Genomic DNA, 23,410 nt, shown 5'->3' on the forward strand with positions numbered 1-23,410 from the left:
TACGATATTATTTTTTTAAAGTTTCGAAGTCATCACATGTTCTTAATGTCAAAAACAACAACATACACTGAAGAAAGCTCAATCATGAAATGTCAAAGTTCGTAAAAATCTTAGTCAACATGTAAACTAATCAGCTATCAAACCAACTACATACATGGACGTTAACTAACCTCTATAATTCCATTGTTGGGACTAGTTACTCCAGTATGGTTACCCCTGATAACAAGTATAATTCAAATGTGCAAGGTTGCAAGTTACTTCCAAGTATTTGGATTCATTTGGATTCAATCTTCTCAACTATTGAAAGCCCCCACCCCACCTCTTTGTACACAGGTACTCTTTGTGATGTTAAAATAACCGTTATGACTTCACAATACCCATTATAACGCCGTAATATAACTTCCTTCAATAGTCATAATGCCCTCACACTCGGGAACTCTCGGCACTTTCCGCAAGCGAGAAAATACTCTTTTTTCAATTATCTGCTGTACTATCCTTCTGAAATCCAGTTGAGTAAAAGATCAGTCAGCTTTTAGAAATCTTGATATGCCAGATCATGATACATGTCATATGAACACTTTTTACTATTTATCAGCAAGTCGAAACAATTGTCTTCCAGTTCACATCAGGGTCGTTGGTATCCTCTGTGATCCAGAATGTTAAGGTTGAAATGCATAAATACCACTCACAGCAATGAAATAGAATTCGAATGGACAAAGACTATTGCGAGTTTTCCTTGTTAATATTTCAGCACTTTTCACATACGTGTATAATGCACCACAGCGTTTGGCCCTATTATCCTCGAATGTGACCCAATGTGTTGCCAGATCGGCGATTTTATCTGTGAAGGTGGAGTGCCTGACAGAAAGATGTTATAATTTGAAGATTAAGATTGTCCAGAAAAAGGGTCGTTTATTTAGGAATCATACAAAGTAACAACGTACAGATTTTTAACGTGTCATCTCTATTTTCACAATTATCATCATGTCTCAAGTCATTGTGCAGATGTCCGGTTTGGTGATTAAATCCGGGAACTTCCCAACTTCGATGTTGGATATCATGTACGTCATTCTTGAATACCCTTCAACAGAGAGAAAAAAAACATCCCGAAATGATGTATAAAGCAACACGAAACACTGAACTGATATCGTTGACCGACAAGCAAAGGAAACTTCACAGGAGTCAAACATTTCTTTAACATATGCCTACCTCCACTAAACACGCTCTGTTCCGTCTGGTAGATGGGCCAACATTGTTCCACAGATACAGCGCGCAGAATCGTGATATTATCGGATGTGACGTAACGCCACGTAGCGACTTCGATGCCATCGCCACCAGATTGACCAATACGACCCGTTGTAACCAATACTGCATATCCTGTTCTCCCCGAACAAACATTTTAAAATATAGCAAAGCATCATGAATAAAGAGAACTAAAATGTCAATGAAAATAAGATAATTCCTACTAACAAAATTTAAAACAGCTAATTCGACAACATTTAATCATGGACAGTTAAAATCTTATTATTTGTAGTTAAATGTGCAACAAGATCTCCTGAAGCGTGTAAGGCTCACAAAACAGAATATAAATATGACAGAGCCATTTGGAGCGTTGCGTTATTACTTCTGTATTTCACTTGGCGACATTATTCATTTGCGCGTCTCGTTCAGCCAAACTCTTTTGTCTACACACTTGATGAAGCGTCTTGGGGAGAGAGACTACTTGTCGCTATTTCGACATTTGAGATCCGCCATTGGCGCAAATCATTACAGGAAATTCCACTACCGTGTCACAACTTCATGACTGATAGTATTTGTGGAAAATTTCACTTTTTTCTTTGCACGTATTACCTGTGGAACCGCTCGAGCTACGTTCGTTATTAATTATATGACGGATACCACTTGACCCACTCGCGTTAACTATTTATTTGCAAGTACTTAGATCTTCGTCTTAGAGAACTGTGGCAGTACAGGTTCATGTAATAAATTAATTGCTTCAACCATAATACAATTATCATTTTATTTAATAGACAGCAACATGTGTCGCACAAACGATGATATTATTATATAAACCTCTCCCTAAAACATTGAAAAAAAAAACAGCATTTGGGTTTAACATAACGATAACGAGAGTTTATACATGTCAGCATTGTTCAGTTAGAGTGTGGATACATCGCCGGATAAATATTTTCACTTTTAAGAAAGAAAAATTATCGTTTGTTAACTTATATGCTTCCATCACCTTCCACCACTATAGTATACACAAGTTAAAACGATAGCCTAAATGTTTACAAATTTTACATCATGAAAATGTAAATTTTGAGCTTCCACAATCGATTCCTGTCATCTTTATCTAAAATTTATTACAGTTGTTACATATGATTATCTTGACAGGACTAATTTACATCGTTTTTATATAATACGACCAAATATCTTCAATTAAACAATTCTATATAGATAAATAAACTTTAAAAAAATAGAACTTTTGGAAAAAAGTTGCACATTTACACAGAACGGTTGATGCTTGACAAAAGCTGTCAGTTTGATAGGCTATAAGCAGTTTATAGACTGATTAATAATGGGTAAACGTCAGAAATACCGGAATCTAAGAATTAATTGGCAGTATAGGACACAAACTTACAATGTAAATACTTTGCCATAACACTGAATACGACACATATAAATGATATATTTCATAGATTTAAAATTCCAGAGCACTTCATTGGTTTTTGGATTACAGAAGCATTCCCAATTAAACGTTCTTTGTAATTAACAGACGCACCATTTATACTTCATATCTGTACCACGGTGCACTACTCTCAAGAGGTTTGTACCTGGTATACATTTGTCCTGCATGGCCGCTGTGATCCGATCGGGCCGGCATTGACTTCCATCTATTTTATAGGATATATGCTGAAAGAATAAATATTTTAGACCATAGTACTGTAAGTAAAGGACTCTAAAGTGTCATGATTTCAGAGCGCATTTTTTCATCTGCTGCCCCAGTCATAAAATATATTGCCCTTGACTATCATTCCGGCACTTCATTCCTTCATAATTTGGTTTGTGCTCTTTCAATTTTTGACGGATGAAGATTTTGAAATCAAATCTTGTATTTAGTCTTAAAATGAGAGAATTGAGGCGAGATATTCTATTTTGTTCCGGCCAAAGCACTGAAGCTAGAGAATTCGCTTTCACTTTCTCACACACTCTCAGTTCAAGCTAATTTTCTCAGTACTTGATGGGTCCATCTTGTGCCCACCAGGCAATTAACTTGTTGGAAGATGTCACGATAAGCTCACATACATACACTATTCAAACCACCTGATTTAGGCGGTTTTATTGAAAATCTGCGGTTCCATGCTTCTTAATATTGTAGCAATTTCTGTGGGTTTATTCATTTTTTTGTTTTTTTTTCTTTGAAGAAGTGCCAGGTCTTCAAAATTACGTTGAAAATGCTTTAAAATGGAGACCCTACAAGCCCTGGCCTTTGGGCCTCTTTGCCCTACTCCTTCCCTCTCCATTTCTGGTTCAGTCAGTAGTCACTGGAAACGTTAGCAATCAATTTTTCACTCTGCATTACTCCAATTTAATTCTAAAATCAATTCTAAAATCTTCTTTGAGCTTCCACTAAAAATGATGTTTCGAAGTCTCGAGTGTACCTCTAAAACCCCAATAACACAAACAAGTTCCATAATCCGGATCTCATTAATTGTCTGCGAAGACATTTGTGTCACATCGACACATCTTGAATCACATTATATTTAAGCGAAGTTGTAAAACCGAGATATATTCTTTAACAAAACGTTTGGTTGTCTGAAAAGAATATGTAAAAATTATAACTATAACTAACTGAAAACTTTAGAAGAAAATCTAGTGATAAATGGACTACATGAATGTTGTTCTAAACGATTAATCACTTACATCACCAACAGGTGTTCAAGGATGATAACCATTTCTGTAACTTCAAGGATATTTGAAAACAAATACCTCATATTCATAAACAGAATGTTAACACATGCTCTGTGCCCTGGAGAGGCTGCGTTTCCAATCACACCAGGTATAACAGAAAGATAAGACATTTTCAGTTGTAATTTGCATCCATCACACGTTATTACTTACCTGATCATAATATGTTAGTTCTGAGTGTACAAAGCTGACCCCGCTTGGTAGTGAGACATCAGTGTCGGTTCTTGTGACGTTCAAGTCGTAATCGTTGTAAAGACGTACTCTCCGCTAAAATAAAAACTTTCTCAACAAACTAATCGCCTTAAATACTGTTAATTTAGTAATACCCCATTGTAAATTCCACTCTAGAAAGCATACTATATATGTTTTACTGTCGACCCAAGCAACTTGTGTTTTGCCTTAATTTACTTTTAGACCAGAACATTTGTAAAGTTATTTAATTCATTGAATGATTCATTTTCTTTACCGTCTAAAATAATTGAAGTATCATCTGAATATTAAGATAATAAAGTTGGAACATTATCTATGTTTATACCATTTAGATTCTTGTTCTAATAGCAAGTATTTCAACACATAGTATGGAAATATAAGGAGCAATAGGGTCTCCTTGACGACAGCCTCTCCGTATTTCGAAAAAAGATGAACGATTACCACCTTGATTTACAGAAAAGAGTGCATGGGCATGTAACGTTTTTTATGCACTTGCATATATCAACCCCCACCCCACCCCTCCAAAAAAGATGGAATATTATAGATAAAATCCAAACTAACAGAATCGAAGGACTTTTCAAAATCTATACATAAGAGCATACCAGGTATTTCATTTTCTTCCGCGTACTCCATGATATCATTAATTAGCCTTGTATTTCCCCTTATATACCTCCTTGCAATAAAACCAGTTTGATCCCTATTCATTAATTTGTTCAAAACCTGTTTTAGCCTATTTGCTATTGGTCCTGATGCTACTTTGTTTATAATATTGAGTAGGAAACTGGTCTCCAATTTTGTTTTAAAAAACTGCCTAAATTTGTCTCTCACAGGTGTATATGTAATGATTCCCTTTCTTTTGAGTTATTGATAGTTTACTATTGATAAATTCATAATTAACTGATCTTAACATGAAATTTCTTAATTCACTCCCAAAGCATTTTTCTTTTTCTGCCATTGGAATAATTTTAGAAGTAAAATTAAGGTTTTCTAGATTAAAAATACTTTGTTGGTTTCTACCCCTCTTCCACCCAGTTTTGCTTTAGAACGAATGATACTACATTTCATTTGTGTTGCCTAATTTTTTCTAATTCTTTTTTTCTTCTCCTTCTTCAAAATGTTTTTTTTTTAAGAATTCTAAAATTTTTATTGATTCTATAAGAGTATTTTCTTCTTCTAAATTTTACTGTTTTTTCCTTGAATGCTGAGTACGATATCGTTTTCCCTATGATTTCAATTAGGAGCATTTCTAAAAAGAGTTGATCATCGATTTGGCACTGGATCTCAATATCAGGAATAATATTTAGAAACTCAGAGTTGTACAAAAGAAGAGCGCTTGTAATTTTATATAAAAATAAGCTTATTAATTAGTTCTAAAGAATTTGAGTCATGCAATAATGAATTATTAAACTTTCAGAGACCCTTTCCCGTTGGAATTCGTTAAATTTAATTGATATACTTGGTGAGCTAATCGCCTTAAATAATTGAGAATACCTTTTGTTCTCAAGTAACGTTGCCATTTTCAATATTGATTTTTATAAACGGCATTTTAGATACAATTATCTTCACGTAGATATACTAAATGTTACGATTTCTATCCGTCATTGTGATTGTACAAATGTTTAAAACATCATTTTATCAAGTAATCTGTTGCAATCTCGCTGTAATGGCATTATGATAGTATAGCTGTTATTGACTGAAGGTTCCCATAGTTTCCATTGTGACGTCAGAATCTCATGGCGTCAAATGGATTGTGACGTCAATCAAGACAGGTATAGAGAGGGAACATTGCTTTATTTTTCGCCGGAAAATATGCAAAAGTATCAAAGTTGTGTGATAAAAAGAGTCTTATATCTGTTTCAGTTTCATATGATATTTATGAACTTCCTCACGAAAGAACCGGTCCACGATACATGTAATTTGGCCCACATCCCAATTTAATCTTTATTGTGTATTATTTGTACTACCCAGTAAACTACTAAGAATGTATGTTTAAAAGATCCAAAAGTCACATATGGCCTGTACTATGACCTATTCTATGATCCTTGTCTTGGGTATGAGCTAGGGTGCACATCTTTGTTCAAAATTTGTTCAAATAACAATGGTAAACCATTTAATTTGGTCAAATCCTCTTCCTTAAAGTCTTCTGCATGTTTTGAAGCTAAATGTTACAAATACAAAAAGTTCTTGAGGTTTAAATGGGGAAAAGGGTTTTTTTTTTTTGCAAAAATCTCAACAAATTCAAGTTTTGGAAAACTGGGACATGATTTTACTTACATCCGCAAATGTGTTCATCCCGGAAACAGGATCAGTGTATCCTCCTGTCACGTCCATCTCACATCGAAATTGGGACGGAACACAGCAGCGTGTGACAATGACGTCATTTTGACCATTGTTGCCACCTACAAGGACAGAGATGACCAGTATCAACAAAGGAACTAACAGCATACCGATATTTGGTTTTACTGTTTGACAGTCGAAAGTTTTGACGATATCTGCTTAGATAGTGGAAAGCACTTGATGACCTATAACGCACTGGATGGTCTTTGGAGTTTGATAAGAATGACCGTGATTATTTTTCATTTTCTGGTTTGGACAGACGTAGGGACGAATCTTTAAGGACAAATATCGATGAGAAAACAACTACATTAAGCCATCTTTTGATGAGCCCCTAGTGTTTGTCTTGATTGACTGATGCCATTAACATGGTGAATATAGTACCTAAAAGGATACAAAATCCGAAACTTTAAGTACATTTGCATAAAGTACAGTTAAATAATGAATTAAACCGCACCACAAAGCTGTTTCGTCATTCTAGGTCTCGTCAATGTTGCTAGGGGCCTAGTAGTCTAAGGAAAATTTGAAAAAATGTCAATATATAAGTGAGGATGGACACAAACCCCAACATTCAACCAATTTCATTTTATTTAATGCTGACCAATTCCAAAGGAACGTCAAGAGCATGAATATTCTTAACCAAATGAATGCAAACGTAGCATTTAGGGTTACCGCTGACCTCAGGGGCTCAAGTCTACCACAAATTCATAAATTACTCATGTAAAATTGTCGAAACATTGTTTCAGACGTACTGACGATAAGGTCAGATAAACGATCTAACGATAAACGATGACACAGATAATACCTTATACCTATGTGAATGTTATTGATAAAAAACATGGACCATGTATCATACAGATAATGATTGAATAAGGTTTGTCTTGGTTATGTCAGGTGGAGAATTTACATAAAATACTAAAGTGTTGGCTACAAATTTTCACCTTGTTGTGCTTTCCTTTATTTTTCTATCTTTAAGATAAATATGATACAAAGAAAATAGTGAATCATCAAGAAACCTCTATTTTAATTAAATATATACTTGTATATTGCATATTAAAGCTTGTATATAAAGACATTTTTAGGGTTAGCTAAACTAGGGTACTACAGTACACAAGGAAGTTAGTTTTACTTTCGGGTTATATACTGAGTCATGTCAACAGGAAAAACCTGTAAACTTATACTCATCTACGACAGACGTAAACACACAGGGAAGGCTGTGATGAGGTACTGACCTGAAAATATTTATTTACACAACAATATCAAGGTAAGGTGATACATTAGTTTAAACTATTTCTCTGATATTATTTAAGCAATAGTTTGATCAATTACTACATCAGAACGTCATCATAATAATTTCATTTCCTCACTTGTCGTTTCCGCTTTTGGAAATTATCTTAGCTCATAATAAAGGCCCGTTGTCTGCACATCTCCTCACGCAAATTTACAGTTTAATATATCGTAAAGATGATGGAAAGACACACTGTGTGACTTATATACACTGTGCATTGTTTTTAAAATTATACCAAGAAAATGAATATTGTACGCAGTCTTAAACAATGAAATGTATACTGTAAGAAAACAAGGAAGTTGCTTTCACTTTCGCTTCACTTAGGCCTAAATTGTTTGTTGTGCTACAGGTATGGACATGTTTACCAAGTATGATTAAATGTCAGCCATTTTCTTTTTTTGACACAGTGCCAACTGACCTAGCCGTACGGGTACGTCATTGAGATTTAACGTGAGTACACAGACACAGCACAGGCGATAACAGAATGTAATCATACATATTGTGAGTTTAGACTCTGTAGATGAATGTAACTTGATGAACTTCGATTGTCACATTTTAATATACATCAATAAATTGTCGTTACATGCGTTACTGTACTCTGACGTAGTATTTGTAGCCCTCATCAATCTCTGTATTATATACATTTCTCATCCTCAATTCTGTTTACGTTGTCCCTTAACATTTTCAGAGTAGGAACTAAAGCCGACTTTTAAACATGTCTAAAGGAGGGGATCCATCGAAAGACGGTGCAACTATTAAAGCAACTAAAATTCACAAGGAAACGAAAAAGGTGACTCAAGCAAGCTCTGTTACTCCAGCATTACCGGTTATTTCTCTTCCCATCACTGAACTGCCAACCGCAGGAAAACTGGAATTTCAACCTTCACCAATACATGTAATGAGTATGAATGCAGGCGGTCCCAGTGACGGGAAAGGTTCTGCCAAGATTCGGAGAGAATATTTTGCAGGAGTAGTTCTGGATAATGAGCCCGAGATTTTCTTGATTCAGGAATTCCGATGGCAGGGTATCCGAGGAGATGTTTGGAAGGACACCCCTCTACCTGATCGCTATGAATACACCGGCAACATGGAAGCAAGTATTATGTACGATTCTAAACGCTTTCGACTTACAGAGTTATCTCAAACAAAGTTGCAGGCGCCTTTAGACGAATTGAAAAGAAAAGGAAAAGTATCACAAGACTTTACACCTATAGCACGTAGTTGCGTGCGACGTTTGGAGATTAAGGACCCATTATCTACAGAAGCTTTCAGAGTTCTTGTTGTATCGTGGCACGGTATACATTCTCGAACAAATGAAGCAGAAAAGAAGACACAATTTCGTTATCTGCAAATCTATATGAAGGAACTGTCTGAGCGCGAAGAGGCCGTTGTACTTCTTGGCGGAGATTTCAATATCAGGATTGACCGCATCAGAAGTCTTGTTGATCCTGGGGAGTTCATCCTGTATGAGTATCAACCGTCAAAGCGACGGAAGGGAAACATCATAGATTATTTCATGGCTTCTCCAGCATTGTCTCTCACAGACGTGAAGTACATTAACTTGGCCGAGATAAGGAAATTGACAAGCCATGATCCTTACAAAGTACTAGATCACGATCCAATTTCTGCAGTCATGACCAAAAAAAAGGGTACAAATGAATCGATGATTCCACCACCGAAGATATCTGTACAGAACACACTGTTAGCGACAGGAAGAGCAAATTAAGATAACTGCTTTACAGATGCCAATGTTATAAACTGCCATTGTTATTCAATAGGTTGCATTTTTTATTTTATTAGTTATTAAACATACCACAATACAGATCCTAGTATCTAATGTTAAGGATAGAAAAACGACCGTTGAAGGAAGACAATAGTTTTTTTTAAAATATATTTTATCATATATTATATCATATGTCAAATATTCACCTTATTTAATGTAATGTAATGATTTAACACTTACTTCGAATGTCATTTTCTTTTCAAAACTGTTGATATTGATTTGTAGGCTATTAACTTATCGTCAATAGTAACATGTTTTGATATGTATTTTACAAAAATGTTTCATTAAACTGTAGCGCCGAGTGTTTTCAGTGTTTACTTCCGTGGCATACGTTGTCACGTGATCGTTTATTTTCGTTTTGTGGTGTCATGTGATTCGTTGTCACGTGATCGTCTTGTCCTACTTTCGTTTTACCTGTAATCGGTGTGTTTGTGACGTATTATGCATGTATTGTCAATCACCTGTCCATCATTTGTGCTGACTTGACAAGTTTGACTGACCCCTGACATGGTAGGAGACACGTTCTCCACGCTGATTTTTCGCGCCTTCTTCTTTTCTGTCTTTCTGTCCTGTCTTTGTCTCGGCACTTCTCAGCTAGCAGAGGACCTGTTCACATCTATTTGTCTCTTCTCGCTGTGCGGCTATTAATCCTATCTATTTCCCTATATATGTTTGTAAATAGTTGCTAATAATTAAAACCTAATTATTAGGCTGGAGTAAAGTTAATACCTTAGCTCTAGAGTCCTATTAACGTATTTTTGATATTTATAAAATAACAGCTAAAAGTAGTCGTTATTTCCTAATTATTTCTTTATTATATTCCTAAGTCTAATATTAGCTATGATCCTAATATTTTTCTAAAATGTCAGTGTAATTATCTTTATTCGTAATATTTCCAAGCTTGTCAGTTCGTCTAGAAAGTTGGTGGAAATTGCGTCAAGTATCGTTCTTATAGTAATGTGTATTGAAATGAAGGTCATGTGCGTTCATGTCTGATTTGTACTTGTTTGTTATTTTTAATATATTTTACTGGGATTTTAATTCCCGGATAAATAAACATTTCCAGGTAACAAACGGGTTTTAGTCGTAATGTCGCTCCTGGCAAAAGAACACTGGATGGATTGTTACAAAACCAAAAACAACATGGCCAAGTTACTACAGAACTAACTAGAACAGGTTATAGAGATAGAAGGCAATAAATACAGTAGTGGACAGTATTAGAGCATAAAGTAACAGTTCACAGTATAGTTTATCAACAAGTTCAGCGAGGTAGTATACACTTTGACTATAATGGTTTATACTCTGGCTGGAAATTTTAAGTGTGGTAGTATACGCTATGATTAAGATGGTATACACTCTGGTTGTAACATCAAAACGATGTAATATACACAATATATGGTTTATACTCTGTCTGTAACTTTAACCTGAGGAAGTATACAGTGATGTAGTATACACTATGCTTAAGATGGTATATACTCTGACTTTACCTTCAAATTGAGATAGTATACACTATGCTTAAGACGGTATCGACTCAAGCTGTAACTTAAAAGTGAGGTAGTATACTCTGCTTAAGATGGTATATACTCTGGCTGTAAATTTAAACTGAGGTAGTATACTCTATGCTTCAGATGGTATATACCCTGGCTGTTAATTTAATGTGAGGTAGTATACAATATGCTCAAGACGGTATCTACTCTAGCTGTAACTTTAAATGAATTGTAAAATGCATTAATTATGATACCAGATGGATAATGCTCAGAAGGTACAGCTGTTTTTAAAACTAGCAAAATATCAGCAAGATTATTTGCGGCTTCCACAACTAAATAATAGTAATTCAAAGACATCTTTTTATATGTCAGTGGCATAAGACATCGGGCTTGGTATTTATTTGTCAGTGGGGTAGGACCTCAGGTTTAGTATTTCATTTGTCAGTGGGGTAGGACCTCAGGCTTGGTATTTCATTTGTCAGTGGCATAAGACATCGGGCTTGGTATTTATATGTCAGTGGGGTAGGACCTCAGGCTTGGTATTTATTTGTCAGTGGGGTAGGACCTCAGGCTTGGTATTTCATTTGTCAGTGGGGTAGGACCTCAGGCTTGGTATTTCATTTGTCAGTGGGGTAGAACATAAGATTGGGTATTTTAATGTCAGCAGGTAGAACTTCAGACTGAGTATTTTAAATGTCAGAGGGGTAGAACATCAGACTGGGTATTTTAAATGTCAGCGGGGTAGAACATCAGATTGGGTATCTTAAATGTCAGCAGGGTAGAACTTCAGACTGAGTATTTTAAATGTCAGAGGGGTAGAACATCAGACTGGGTATTTTAAATGTCAGCGGGGTAGAACATCAGATTGGGTATTTCATATGTCAGCGGGGTAGAACATCAGATTGGGTATTTTATATGTCAGCGTTGTAGAACCTCAGACTGGGTATTTTATATGTCAGCGTTGTAGAACATCAGATTGGGTATTTTATATGTCAGCGGGGTAGAACCTCAGACTGGGTATTTTATATGTCAGCGGGGTAGATCATCAGATTGGGTATTTTAAATGTCAGCGGGGTAGAACCTCAGACTGGGTATTTTATATGTCAGCGGGGTAGAACATCAGACTGGGTATTTTATATGTCAGCGTTGTAGAACATCAGATTGGGTATTTTATATGTCAGCGGGGTAGAACCTCAGACTGGGTATTTTATATGTCAGCGGGGTAGAACCTCAGACTGGGTATTTTATGTGTCAGCAGGGTAGAACTTCAGACTGGGTATTTTATATGTCGTCGGTATTTTAAATCAGAGTATGATGTAATGACCTGTAAGAAATTAGAAATATAATAGTAATATAATGACTGTTACAATTTAATCATTCACTCCGTATACTATATTTCAAAGACAGCAAGAAAATACCAACATGTGAACATAATCATAATCAAAACTCAAATTCAATAAAACTAGGGAAAAGATAGTTTTCACTGAGACTCCTGAAAACGTTCAAGGAGAATAAGACCGCGCCTTCAGGAAGATTAAGCGTTTTCTGCTTCATGGACGACATCCGGTTTGTTAGTGTTAATGTTGTAATGTCACGTTCTCAAATAAGAACAAGGTATACAGCAACGAGCAGCAAAAACTTCCAGCTTATCATCGCACTACGAAATAGAATATTTCTCATCGAGATCACCATGGCGACCGTAAAACCACCTCATAATTTTCATCAAACAATCTTTTGAAACCCTGTGTTTGGACTTTGTACATCATTTGATGATAATTGCACGAGCATCGTGATATTGGGAACAGGCCCTTGGGTATAGAATCAACTGCAAAATGTAAACATCATAGGTTTGGGATTCAAGTAAGTTGCTGTCAAGAAACGGAAAATTCACGAAAGGGAAAATTATATCATTACTCTTATCATAAAGCTTGGATGAAAGCTGTCGGTGTTGGTGTCGTTGAAAATATCGACATAAGCGGCTGATTTAAAGGAGCCAAAATAATAGATTGTAAAATAGATTCGGTATAGTTAATTCTACGCTATTTTTCTCATCACAAAGAAGAAATTTCTTACACTGTTTCAGTTATATATATGTTTAGAAATGTAGCAAAGAAGAGTCCATTATAGCTGTCTGATGTCCACATTCTCCAGACTCTTGATTTCATTGTTGGTGTACCGTTATCTAGGTGTCCTTGATGTTTGGAGTAATGGTCGATATATGACGTCAGCATTGTATTCTGAACGTCATAAAGAATAGTTCTTTGTGATGACGTATCAGAATAAGCATAACAGGAGCTAACATTGAATAAGGCATCAGTAGAGTCTGCTATTTACGAAGCTTTAAGTGGCATAGTTTCCTGTCACAGGTTTGTTTTATATTTAAAAGCAGTACAATTAAGGTAGGACTTGCAAATGTTCAGATATTGAAAACGCGATCTAATGCCATTGCTTCAATTCTGAAATATAATTTTTATTTGCCCTCCTGTAACGAAAATGATCATAATATGTCTATTTATAACCATAATATACTATTGTTTACATAAAGAAAGCCTTTGTAAGGTAGACGGTTAAGACAACATAATGGGACCATGTGTAAAATATTCGTGTAATGCGTCGATGAATCATGGAACTGTCGCATACAAGGAACTCAAAGTAAATAAAGATGACAAAACTCTACAGTCATGTATGGTGGTTTAGAGATCAAAGGAAAACATACGGAAATCTGTTTTTGCCACAACTGATCATTTTATGCGCCTTTCGATTGTCAAGCTGGTTCAAATGCTTTGTTTCCATAATTATCGGTTTTTGCGTTTACCAAGGGGCATTGCTCTGTTTTCCCTCAGAGTTCTGACATTCATCGACACCAAACCGATAAAAAAAGTGATGATTACAGATCAACAGATCCTTGTGGTGGGTAGTCAGATCAATAATAACTTGTAGGAACAAGTCAGATCAATAAAACCTGATGACAATACGTCAGACCAATACTTTCTGATGAGAATTAATCAGGTCAATGAGGTTCAGTCACATCATTGATACCTGGGAAGGATTAGTCAGATAAATAGTTCCTCTTTAGGAAATCTCCAATCAATAGTAACTGAAGGAATAGACAATTTAACAGCTCCTGATGAGAATTAATCAAATCAACAGTTCCTGATGAAAATTTATCAAATTAACAGTTCCTGGTAAGACATTAATCAAATTAACAGTTCCTGGATAAGAATTTATCAAATTAACAGTTCCTGATGAGAATCAATCAAATCAACAGTTCCTGATGAAAATTTATCAAATTAACAGTTCCTGGTAAGAATTAATCAAATTAACAGTTCCTGGTAAGAATTGATCAAATTAACAGTTCCTGATGAGAATTTATCAAATCAACAGTTCCCGATGAGAAATTATCAAATTAACAGTTCCTGATGAAAATTTATCAAATCAACAGTTCCTGATGAAAATTTATCAAATTAACAGTTCCTGATGAAAATTTATCAAATTAACAGTTCCTGGTAAGAATTAATCAAATTAACAGTTCCTGGTAAGAATTAATCAAATTAACAGTTCCTGATGAGAATCAATCAAATCAACAGTTCCTGATGAAAATTTATCAAATTAACAGTTCCTGGTAAGAATTAATCAAATTAACAGTTCCTGGTAAGAATTAAACAAATTAACAGTTCCCGATGAAAATTTATCAAATTAACAGTTCCTGATGAAAATTTATCAAATTAACAGTTCCTGGCAAGAATTAATCAAATTAACAGTTCCTGATGAGAATTGATCAAATTAACAGTTCCCGGTAAGAATTAATCAAATTAACAGTTCCTGATGAGAATTAATTAAATCAATAGTTCCTGGTGAGAATTAATCAAATCAATAGTTCCTGATGAGAATCAATCAAATTAACAGTTCCCGGTAAGAATTAATCAAATTAACAGTTCCTGGTAAGAATTTATCAAATTAACAGTTCCTGGTAAGAATTAATCAAATTAACAGTTCCTGATGAGAATTAATCAAATCAATAGTTCCTGGTGAGAATTAATCAAATTAACAGTTCCTGGTGAGAATTAATCAAATCAATAGTTCCTGGTGAGAATTAATCAAATCAATAGTTCCTGGTGAGAATTAATCAAATCAATAGTTCCTGGTAAGAATTAATCAAATTAACAGTTCCTGATGAGAATTAATCAAATCAATAGTTCCTGATGAGAATTAATAAAATCAATAGTTCCTGGTGAGAATTACTCAGATCAATAAAACCTCATGAGGATAAGTCAGCAGTTGCTGTTGAGAATTAGTCAAATCAATAAAAGGCGGTGTCCTTATTTATGCTAAATCTAATCTTAATATTAAACGTAGACTTGACCTTGAGACTGATGACCATGAATTAATTTAAATTGAAATAACCACGTTGAACAAACCTATTTTACTCGGTTGTATATACAGACCACCTAACTCTCGTGTTAACTACTGGGCTATTCTTGACAATCATTTTGACAATATTATCGATTTACAAAAGGATGTAATTCTGATGGGCGACATCAATCAGGACATGTTGAAGATAAATTCTAGTTCTCATTTCTATCGACTTTAACTGAAATATGGTTTAGTTAATACGGTAAGCGTGCCTACTAGGATAACCTTCACAACATCTACTTCACTTGACGTTCTATTAACTAACAATATTAATTTTGTGTCTAACACCTCCGTACACCCTCCCTGTTGTAGAGACCATTGTTCTGTCAGTGCTGATCTAAATTTTAAAACGTTCAAAAAACGTGCATATAAGAAAACGTTTTATTTCTTTAACAATGCAGATGTTGATGGAGCCAAACAATACTTAAACTCTATTAACTGGGACGACACTTTTAACGACGATATTAATGATATGAATTCCCTTCTCATTAATGAAATTATATCTACTATTAATAATTTTGTACCCCATAAAAGTGCAACAATTAGACCCAATGACAAAGTGTGAATGACAAATGAAATACGACTGAAAATACGACAAAGAAATCGCCAGCACTCTAAATCCAAGCAAAGTAATACTCCTGCCTCATGGAACAAATTCAGAACCATTCGAAATGAAGTTATTTCCCTTATCCGTGAGGCAAAAGAAAACTATATGTCAAAACTACAAAATTCACTAATTGACAAAACCATTCCTCCTGGTAAATGGTGGCGAATTGCCAAATCAATTACAAATTTAAATAATAAAACTGAAACTGATTCTTCTCTGGTAATTAATGGCGAACTAAACACATATCCTTTAGACAAAGCTGAATGTTTTAACGATTAGTTCACTTCTATATCTGTAACAGAAAAGACTGCTAGCGATTTACCTCCTGACTGCCCTAGACCTAATAATTCTTTTTTATCTATTGACATTTCTGAACAAGACATTATTGACCGGTTACATCTTCTGATTACTAGCAAACCTGCAGGAACTGATTCTATCCCCCCCCCCCCAATTCATTAAAAGTATTTCTTCTTCTCTTCTGTCGCCTCTCTTTAAAATCTTTAAAAAAAAAAACCATTATCAGACGGCATTGTTCCATACTCATGGAAAAATGCCAATGTTTCTCCTATCTACAAGGGCAAGGGGGGAAGAAGTGATCCATCCAACCATAGACCAATTTCTGTCACCTCTAGTTTTAGTAAAATGCTCGAAAAAAATTGTTTTTAAATACATGTTTAACTATTTATCCCATAATAACATTATATCTAAAATCAATCAGGTTTTCTTCCTAAAGATTCCACTGTAACTCAGCTGTTAATTATATATGATCAAATTATCAAACATCTCGATAAAGGAAAGGAAGCTAGAATGGTATTTTGCGATATTAGTAAAGCGTTTGACCGTGTTTGGCATGATGGTCTTATCTATAAACTTAAAAAATATGGTATATGTTATAATATGTTGAAGTGGTTTGCATCTTACTTAACTGATAGAAAACAAAGAGATATTGTTGATGGGTATAAATCTAACTGGAAAACTTTGCAGGCAGGAGTACCACAAGGATCGGTTTTAGGACCATATTTATTTCTTTTGTTTATTAACGTTATAGGTGATGGTTTAGAGAATGTAAGGTCTTGGAGTCAATCCAACTTGATGCAGCACGTATCATAACAGGTTAAAGACGCGGTACAAGTCATGAAATATTATATAAAGAGTCAGGTTTCATTGAGCTTTCTAAAAGAAGACATCTGCACTAAAATATTCTGTTTTATAAGATATTTAATAATGATTGTCCTTCTCATGTTTCTGATTACCTTCAACCATTCTTAAATAACAATACTGATAATTATCATTTTCGTCATAACAGGATTTTTGAATCCCGCCACAAAGATAAAATTTGTACACCAATAGCTTTTTTCCTAAACTTATGTCAGATTGGAATAATCCATTTTGTCTGTTCCCCGATATGACTTCCATTATGCAGTTAAAAAACATTTTCTAAATGATCATAACATGTCTGTTCAACAGCATTGTATTTCTACTTTCAGGTCTCATGGTAAAAAAATTAATATTATTTTGTGCCAACTAAGAAATAATGCTAGCAGCCTTAACTTTGACTTATTTAATTCCCATCTTTGTGATAGTCCAGCCTGTAATTGTGGGTCCATATAGAAGACTGTGATCACTTCTTTCGCCATTGCCCTCTGTACATTAACCAAATACTTACCTTCTTTAACGCCATTTCTACTTTAAATGATGCTATTCCATTGACTATTCAGACTTTTTTATGTGGTTGTTCAGATGTTGATGTAATTACAAATGAACTTATTGTTGAAATAACTCACAGATATTTGTTATATATGATATTCTGATGTGTACATACTGTTAATACTATCAGGAGAAGGCTTATATCGGCATTGCCTGTTGTCCAATTCCTATTGTAGAAAGAGCTGTATAATAAAATTATTCTGAAATGAAATGAAATAAAACCTCATGAAGATTAGTCAGATCAACAGTTTCTGGTGAGGATTCGTAACATCAATGATATTGTCACATATATAGTTCCTCGTTTGGAGAAGTCAAATCAATAGTAACTGAGGGAATAGACAAATTAATAGTTTCTGATGAGATCAATGGTACATGGGAAGGATTAGTCGGATCAATAGTTCCTGATGAGGATTAGTCAGATCAATAGTTCCTGATGAGGATTGGTCAGATCAATAGTTCCTGATGAGGATTAGTCCGATCAATAATTTCTGGGAAGGATTAGTCAGATCAGTAGTTCTGGGTGAGGATTAGTAAGATCAATAATTCCTAAGAAAGGATTAGTCAGATCAGCAGTTCCTGATGATGATTAGTTAGATTAACAGTTCTTGAGGAGGACAAGTCGGATCAATAGTTCTTGGTGAGGTTTAGTCAGATCAATAGTTCTTGGTGAACATAAGTGAGATCAATAGTTCTTGTTGAGGATAAGTCAGATAATTAGTTCTTGATGAGGATTAGTGAGATCAATCGTTCGAATAGTTCCTGGTGAACATAAGTCAGATAATCAGTCCTTGATGAGGATTAATGAGATCAATAATTCTTGGTCTACATTAGTCAGATAATTAGTTCTTGGTGAGGAAAAGTCAGATCAACAGTTCTTGGTGAACATAAGTGAGATCAACAGTTCTTTTTGAGGATAAGTCAGATAATTAGTTCTTGATGAGGATTAGTGAGATCAATCGTTCGAATAGTTCCTGGTGAACATAAGTCAGATAATCAGTCCTTGATGAGGACATCAATAATTCTTGGTCTACATTAGTCAGATAATTAGTTCTTGGAGATCAACAGTTCTTGGTGAACATTAATTAGATCAATAGTTCCAAAAGTTCTTGGTGAACATTAGTGAGATCAATAGTTCCAATAGTTCTTGGTGAACATTAATTAGATCAATAGTTCCAATAGTTCTTGGTGAACATTAGTGAGATCAATAGTTCCAATAGTTCTTGGTGAACATTAATTAGATCAATAGTTCCAATAGTTCTTGGTGAACATTAGTGAGATCAATAGTTCCAATAGTTCTTGGTAAACATTAGTGAGATCAATAGTTCCAATAGTTCTTGGTGAACATTAGTCAGATCAATAGTTCCAATAGTTCTTGGTGAACATCAATCAGATCAATAGTTCCAATAGTTCTAGGTAAACATTAGTGAGATCAATAGTTCCAAAAGTTCTTGTTGAACATTAGTCAGATCAATAGTTCCAATAGTTCTTGGTAAACATCAATCAGATCAATAGTTCCAAAAGTTCTTGGTGAACATTAGTCAGATCAATAGTTCCAATAGTTCTTGGTAAACATCAATCAGATCAATAGTTCCAAAAGTTCTTGGTGAACATTAGTCAGATCAATAGTTCCAATAGTTCTTGGTGAACATTAGTGAGATCAATAGTTCCAATAGTTCTTGGTAAACATTAGTGAGATCAATAGTTCCAATAGTTCTTGGTAAACATTAGTGAGATCAATAGTTCCAATAGTTCTTGGTGAACATTAGTGAGATCAATAGTTCCAATAGTTCTTGGTGAACATTAGTCAGATCAATAGTTCCAATAGTTCTTGGTGAACATCAATCAGATCAATAGTTCCAATAGTTCTAGGTAAACATTAGTGAGATCAATAGTTCCAAAAGTTCTTGTTGAACATTAGTCAGATCAAAAGTTCCAATAGTTCTTGGTGAACATCAATCAGATCAATTGTTCTTGGTAAACATGAATCAGATCAATAGTTTCTAGTGGAGATTAGCTCAATAGTAGCTGATGTCATGTTTCTCAAACTGTTGATACTGTCTTTTTGTCCTACTAGGCGGAACTAAATGATGTATAACTGTTAAGTATCGAAATATTTTATAATAATGAGTAAATGCTTGCATACATCATGATTGTTTATCTATTTCATTAATTTCATTATTTGATTATACACACCATGTTAATGTATATTAGCGTGTATTTCTAGTAGTTATCTATATAAACGTTTTTCTTTAAATCTTCTGCCTTATGTTCCTAGTCAGTGCTAGTTCTTGCTTGCAATGCATGCATTTCAATGGAGATCGCATTGTTTGTTGCCTAATTCCTGTTAAATTTTCGTGATTTAGTAAAATATTTTAGAATTATTATATCCAGGAATACATATTGATAAAAACTTTGTGTAGTGACATCTAGTCATGGTGACGATTGTAACATTTATTTAAGGAAAACTGTAGTTGATTTTTTTCCCTTTGAAATATTAATCTATTTTCATGGAGAAAGCCTTAATAACCAAGCAATAGGTTAAACAACATGAATATACTAACATGTTAAGGAAATCATAATACAAACAAATAGCCAAGCGTTCCGGAAGGTTCAACATAGTTTTCTTTATCGACCACAAGATGAACCAGAATAGAACCCGAAGAAAGTATATGTATGTATATTTTATATACATTTAAAGCCAGTTTTTTTACGGAAGAATATGGCGAAACAGTATTTTTTATATTACCGATGTATAACAAAAAAAAAAAAAAAAGATATTACTAGTATTTGTTTACATGTGCACGTAATAGCTGGATATAGACTTCTGTAATTTGAACTTAAGTTTCATTAAACAATTCGCTGTCTTTTCTATAAAAATCCCCTACACAAGGAGTGTCGAGATTAACGTTAAATTGCTTTGTTTTCAAACAACAGGAAAAGGTGTTTGCTGTCTTTTCAATTAAGACAATCAGTTTTCTGTGAATAATTATAATCAGGTTACCAACAGTTTGACTGAAACAGCAAGTGTGATTTAATGTTTTCTGTGTGTCAGAGCCTCCATCGCATTGATTTTCGCTTGGTTACGGTACAAAGTAATAAAAACACCCACTACTAAAGTGAACACCTCTAATAATCTTACTGTATCTTCCTTAAATTCAAATTTGAAAAGTCCTAAACGGTTCATTAAAGTGAATTTCCGCTTTACACCTCGTATCTAATTACAGACACATTGTCAAAAGGAGAATTTGTCAGAGGCAATATGTGATAACACTTGTAGCGAGAGGAGAGAATGTGGTCTTAGAGCTGTTTTTACAGTCAGACAATACCAAGAAGTGAATGCTGTAATTGACTTGACAAACGATCAAATAATGATAGATCGCGAGCGTTACATTCATTGGTAAAACATGAATATATAACGAGCTTCCGATTGCTTATCAATTAAAGTGGACACGTTATAGTGAATTAGGAGTGTTAATAAAGACATCTGATTCCGTCTGGTGGGAGTTGTCACCTAATTAGTCACAGGAACATGATCGACTCGGGAATTCCTGAATAACACTCTCCACTAAGGAATGCCAGTTTGTCCGACTCGATACCATTGATGTTTGTCTTGATTTCCAAAATAAAGTCGATGTATGGAATCAAACGATATTACGGCGGCATGCAATTAACATACAAACACGAGCAATGATGCACAATTGGAAACTGGTACATATTTTTCATATAATTTGTATCTTTAATGTACAAACGCCGTTTTTACAGAATTGATGCAGTTTTTTCTCTAAGAAATACTGATGTCTAACGAAGCATTTTTAATATTAACCATTGCTATGCTTGCTGCCTTAAAATCATTGGCAGTACCAAGCTCTCGTAGATCACGTGATCACCCACTGTGACTGTCAGACACCGGCGATTGGTTGAGTGGTATCATCATGTGTTGTAAGGATATCCTCTACAAATTAGTACCTGTGGACACGAGGGCCGCGGCGTCGTGACAGCCACACGTAATTGCAGTGATACATCTAACACTTGTTCGTTATTTAGTATTGTTTTCCGTGGACAAAAACGTGCTAAATATCCGACCACGCACCTTTAATTTTGAGTTTAAAACCATCTAGAAGGCCGGTGGACAGGCCACACTGATCTTAGGGGACGACACGGCGCCTTTCTAAATGTCAACACACGGAATTGAACGGTGGACAAATTAAGACGATATGGCCTGTCTCTTGGTCAACAGGTAAATATGCAAGCACTAAATATTGTAATTTTCTTTTTTACATCTTCATTTTAATCCAGAACATTTTTAAGTGAGTGATTTTTATTTTGTAATTAACAAAAAAGGTAAAATTGATTACCAGTTATGTATTTACTTTATTTTTGTATTCGATTTAATTTAACTTTCCGTTTTCAGACCACTTCTTCACATTTTGGTTCTGATGCTGACTTTCTTCAGACTTCAGCAACAAGTGGGTAGGTAGATATTTCACCAAATCTCTTTCCTCTTTTTTGATAACGTTAATTTTTATGCTATATTATTACATATATCAAAAATTTTGTCGCGTTGAGACATAATCTGATTAGACATGTATTGATATTACTTTTTAATAAGAATATTAAGATTTTCTATACCACTATAGCAAAAGTTTCTTACTGACATAGAAAAGCTGACAATCGTCCTGTAAATAGTGTTAAATCACGTTTTCACGCAAATCTAATATAACTTAATGTTAAAATGCGATGAGAAAGTCAAATAAAACATTTACAATCTGTCAGATTCTGAAAGTACATACACTGGTATGCCTCCCTCTAACGAAAACAGTATATAGTTGATGGTACGTACGGTAATGGGTAACCCGTCTTCATCATGTTCATCTCTTGTGTAACAGTAGTATTATATTACAACCAGTATTGTACATGACATGTTTAATATGAAAAATGGTTTTGTTCACAATAAAGGCAAGTTTGAGTTTTGTAGTGAACGAATTAAAGAATCTAAACCATGTCTCACTGTTCTGAGTATGATACCTTAGCAAACAGTAGGTTGAAATGTAAACCAATGATTAGCTTACATCGATAATAGAAATGGTGTCCGGAGTATCGAGATGTTGTCGGGAGCTGCTATTTATTTTGAATAAGTGTTCTACTTTCACTAGCAGTAGTTAGGTTGCTGAGCTAATGTTGTGATACAATAAACAAGGAAGTCTTTCTAAAAGCCACACAACGTATGAAAAAAACGATTTCTTCCACATTTTTATGAAGATTACCGAAAACCTCTTACTTTACTTTTTGTTGATAAAGTAGAAATAAGAAAATACTTACACGTTAGGACGGCTAATAAGATTTTACAAAAGAGACAAATTTAGAATCAGATTGAGTAGAGCCAAATAAAAGATTATATATAAGTCCTTTCAGAGCTCGTCAATGATGCCAAGGTCTTAAACACTGAAACACAAGAGGCAACAGAGGAAAATAGACATTGATGGAAATAAATGTCAGATGGGGAGACGGACTAGTCCTATAATTCAATCGATCTAATTGTTTTTATATGCTGTTGTTCGTTTGATATGTAAAACGCATTGCAACGAAGTTCTGTTTAAACTAATTCACTGTTC

General features: G+C 34.5%; 2 protein-coding genes across 2 annotated transcripts; one reads left to right on the forward strand and one right to left on the reverse strand.

The window, feature by feature from the left end:
* Positions 1–989: 989 nt before the first annotated feature.
* Positions 990–6,624, reverse strand: LOC132543858 (uncharacterized). Its single transcript, XM_060207374.1, has 5 exons — positions 6,454–6,624; positions 4,123–4,236; positions 2,835–2,913; positions 1,210–1,377; positions 990–1,081 (listed from the first exon to the last, which is right to left on the reverse strand). Exons 1-5 carry the CDS (start codon positions 6,622–6,624, stop codon positions 990–992), a joined length of 624 nt encoding a protein of 207 aa, XP_060063357.1.
* A 1,892-nt stretch (positions 6,625–8,516) lies between these two features.
* On the forward strand, positions 8,517–9,527 carry LOC132543961 (uncharacterized). Its single transcript, XM_060207518.1, has one exon. The coding sequence runs from the start codon at positions 8,517–8,519 to the stop codon at positions 9,525–9,527; it is 1,011 nt and encodes a 336-aa protein (XP_060063501.1).
* Positions 9,528–23,410: the final 13,883 nt, after the last annotated feature.

The sequence above is a fragment of the Ylistrum balloti genome, unplaced genomic scaffold (assembly GCF_031769215.1).
Source record: "Ylistrum balloti isolate Yb309-2 unplaced genomic scaffold, AGI_CSIRO_Ybal_v1 Utg369772, whole genome shotgun sequence".
NCBI classification, from domain to species: Eukaryota; Metazoa; Mollusca; class Bivalvia; order Pectinida; family Pectinidae; genus Ylistrum; species Ylistrum balloti.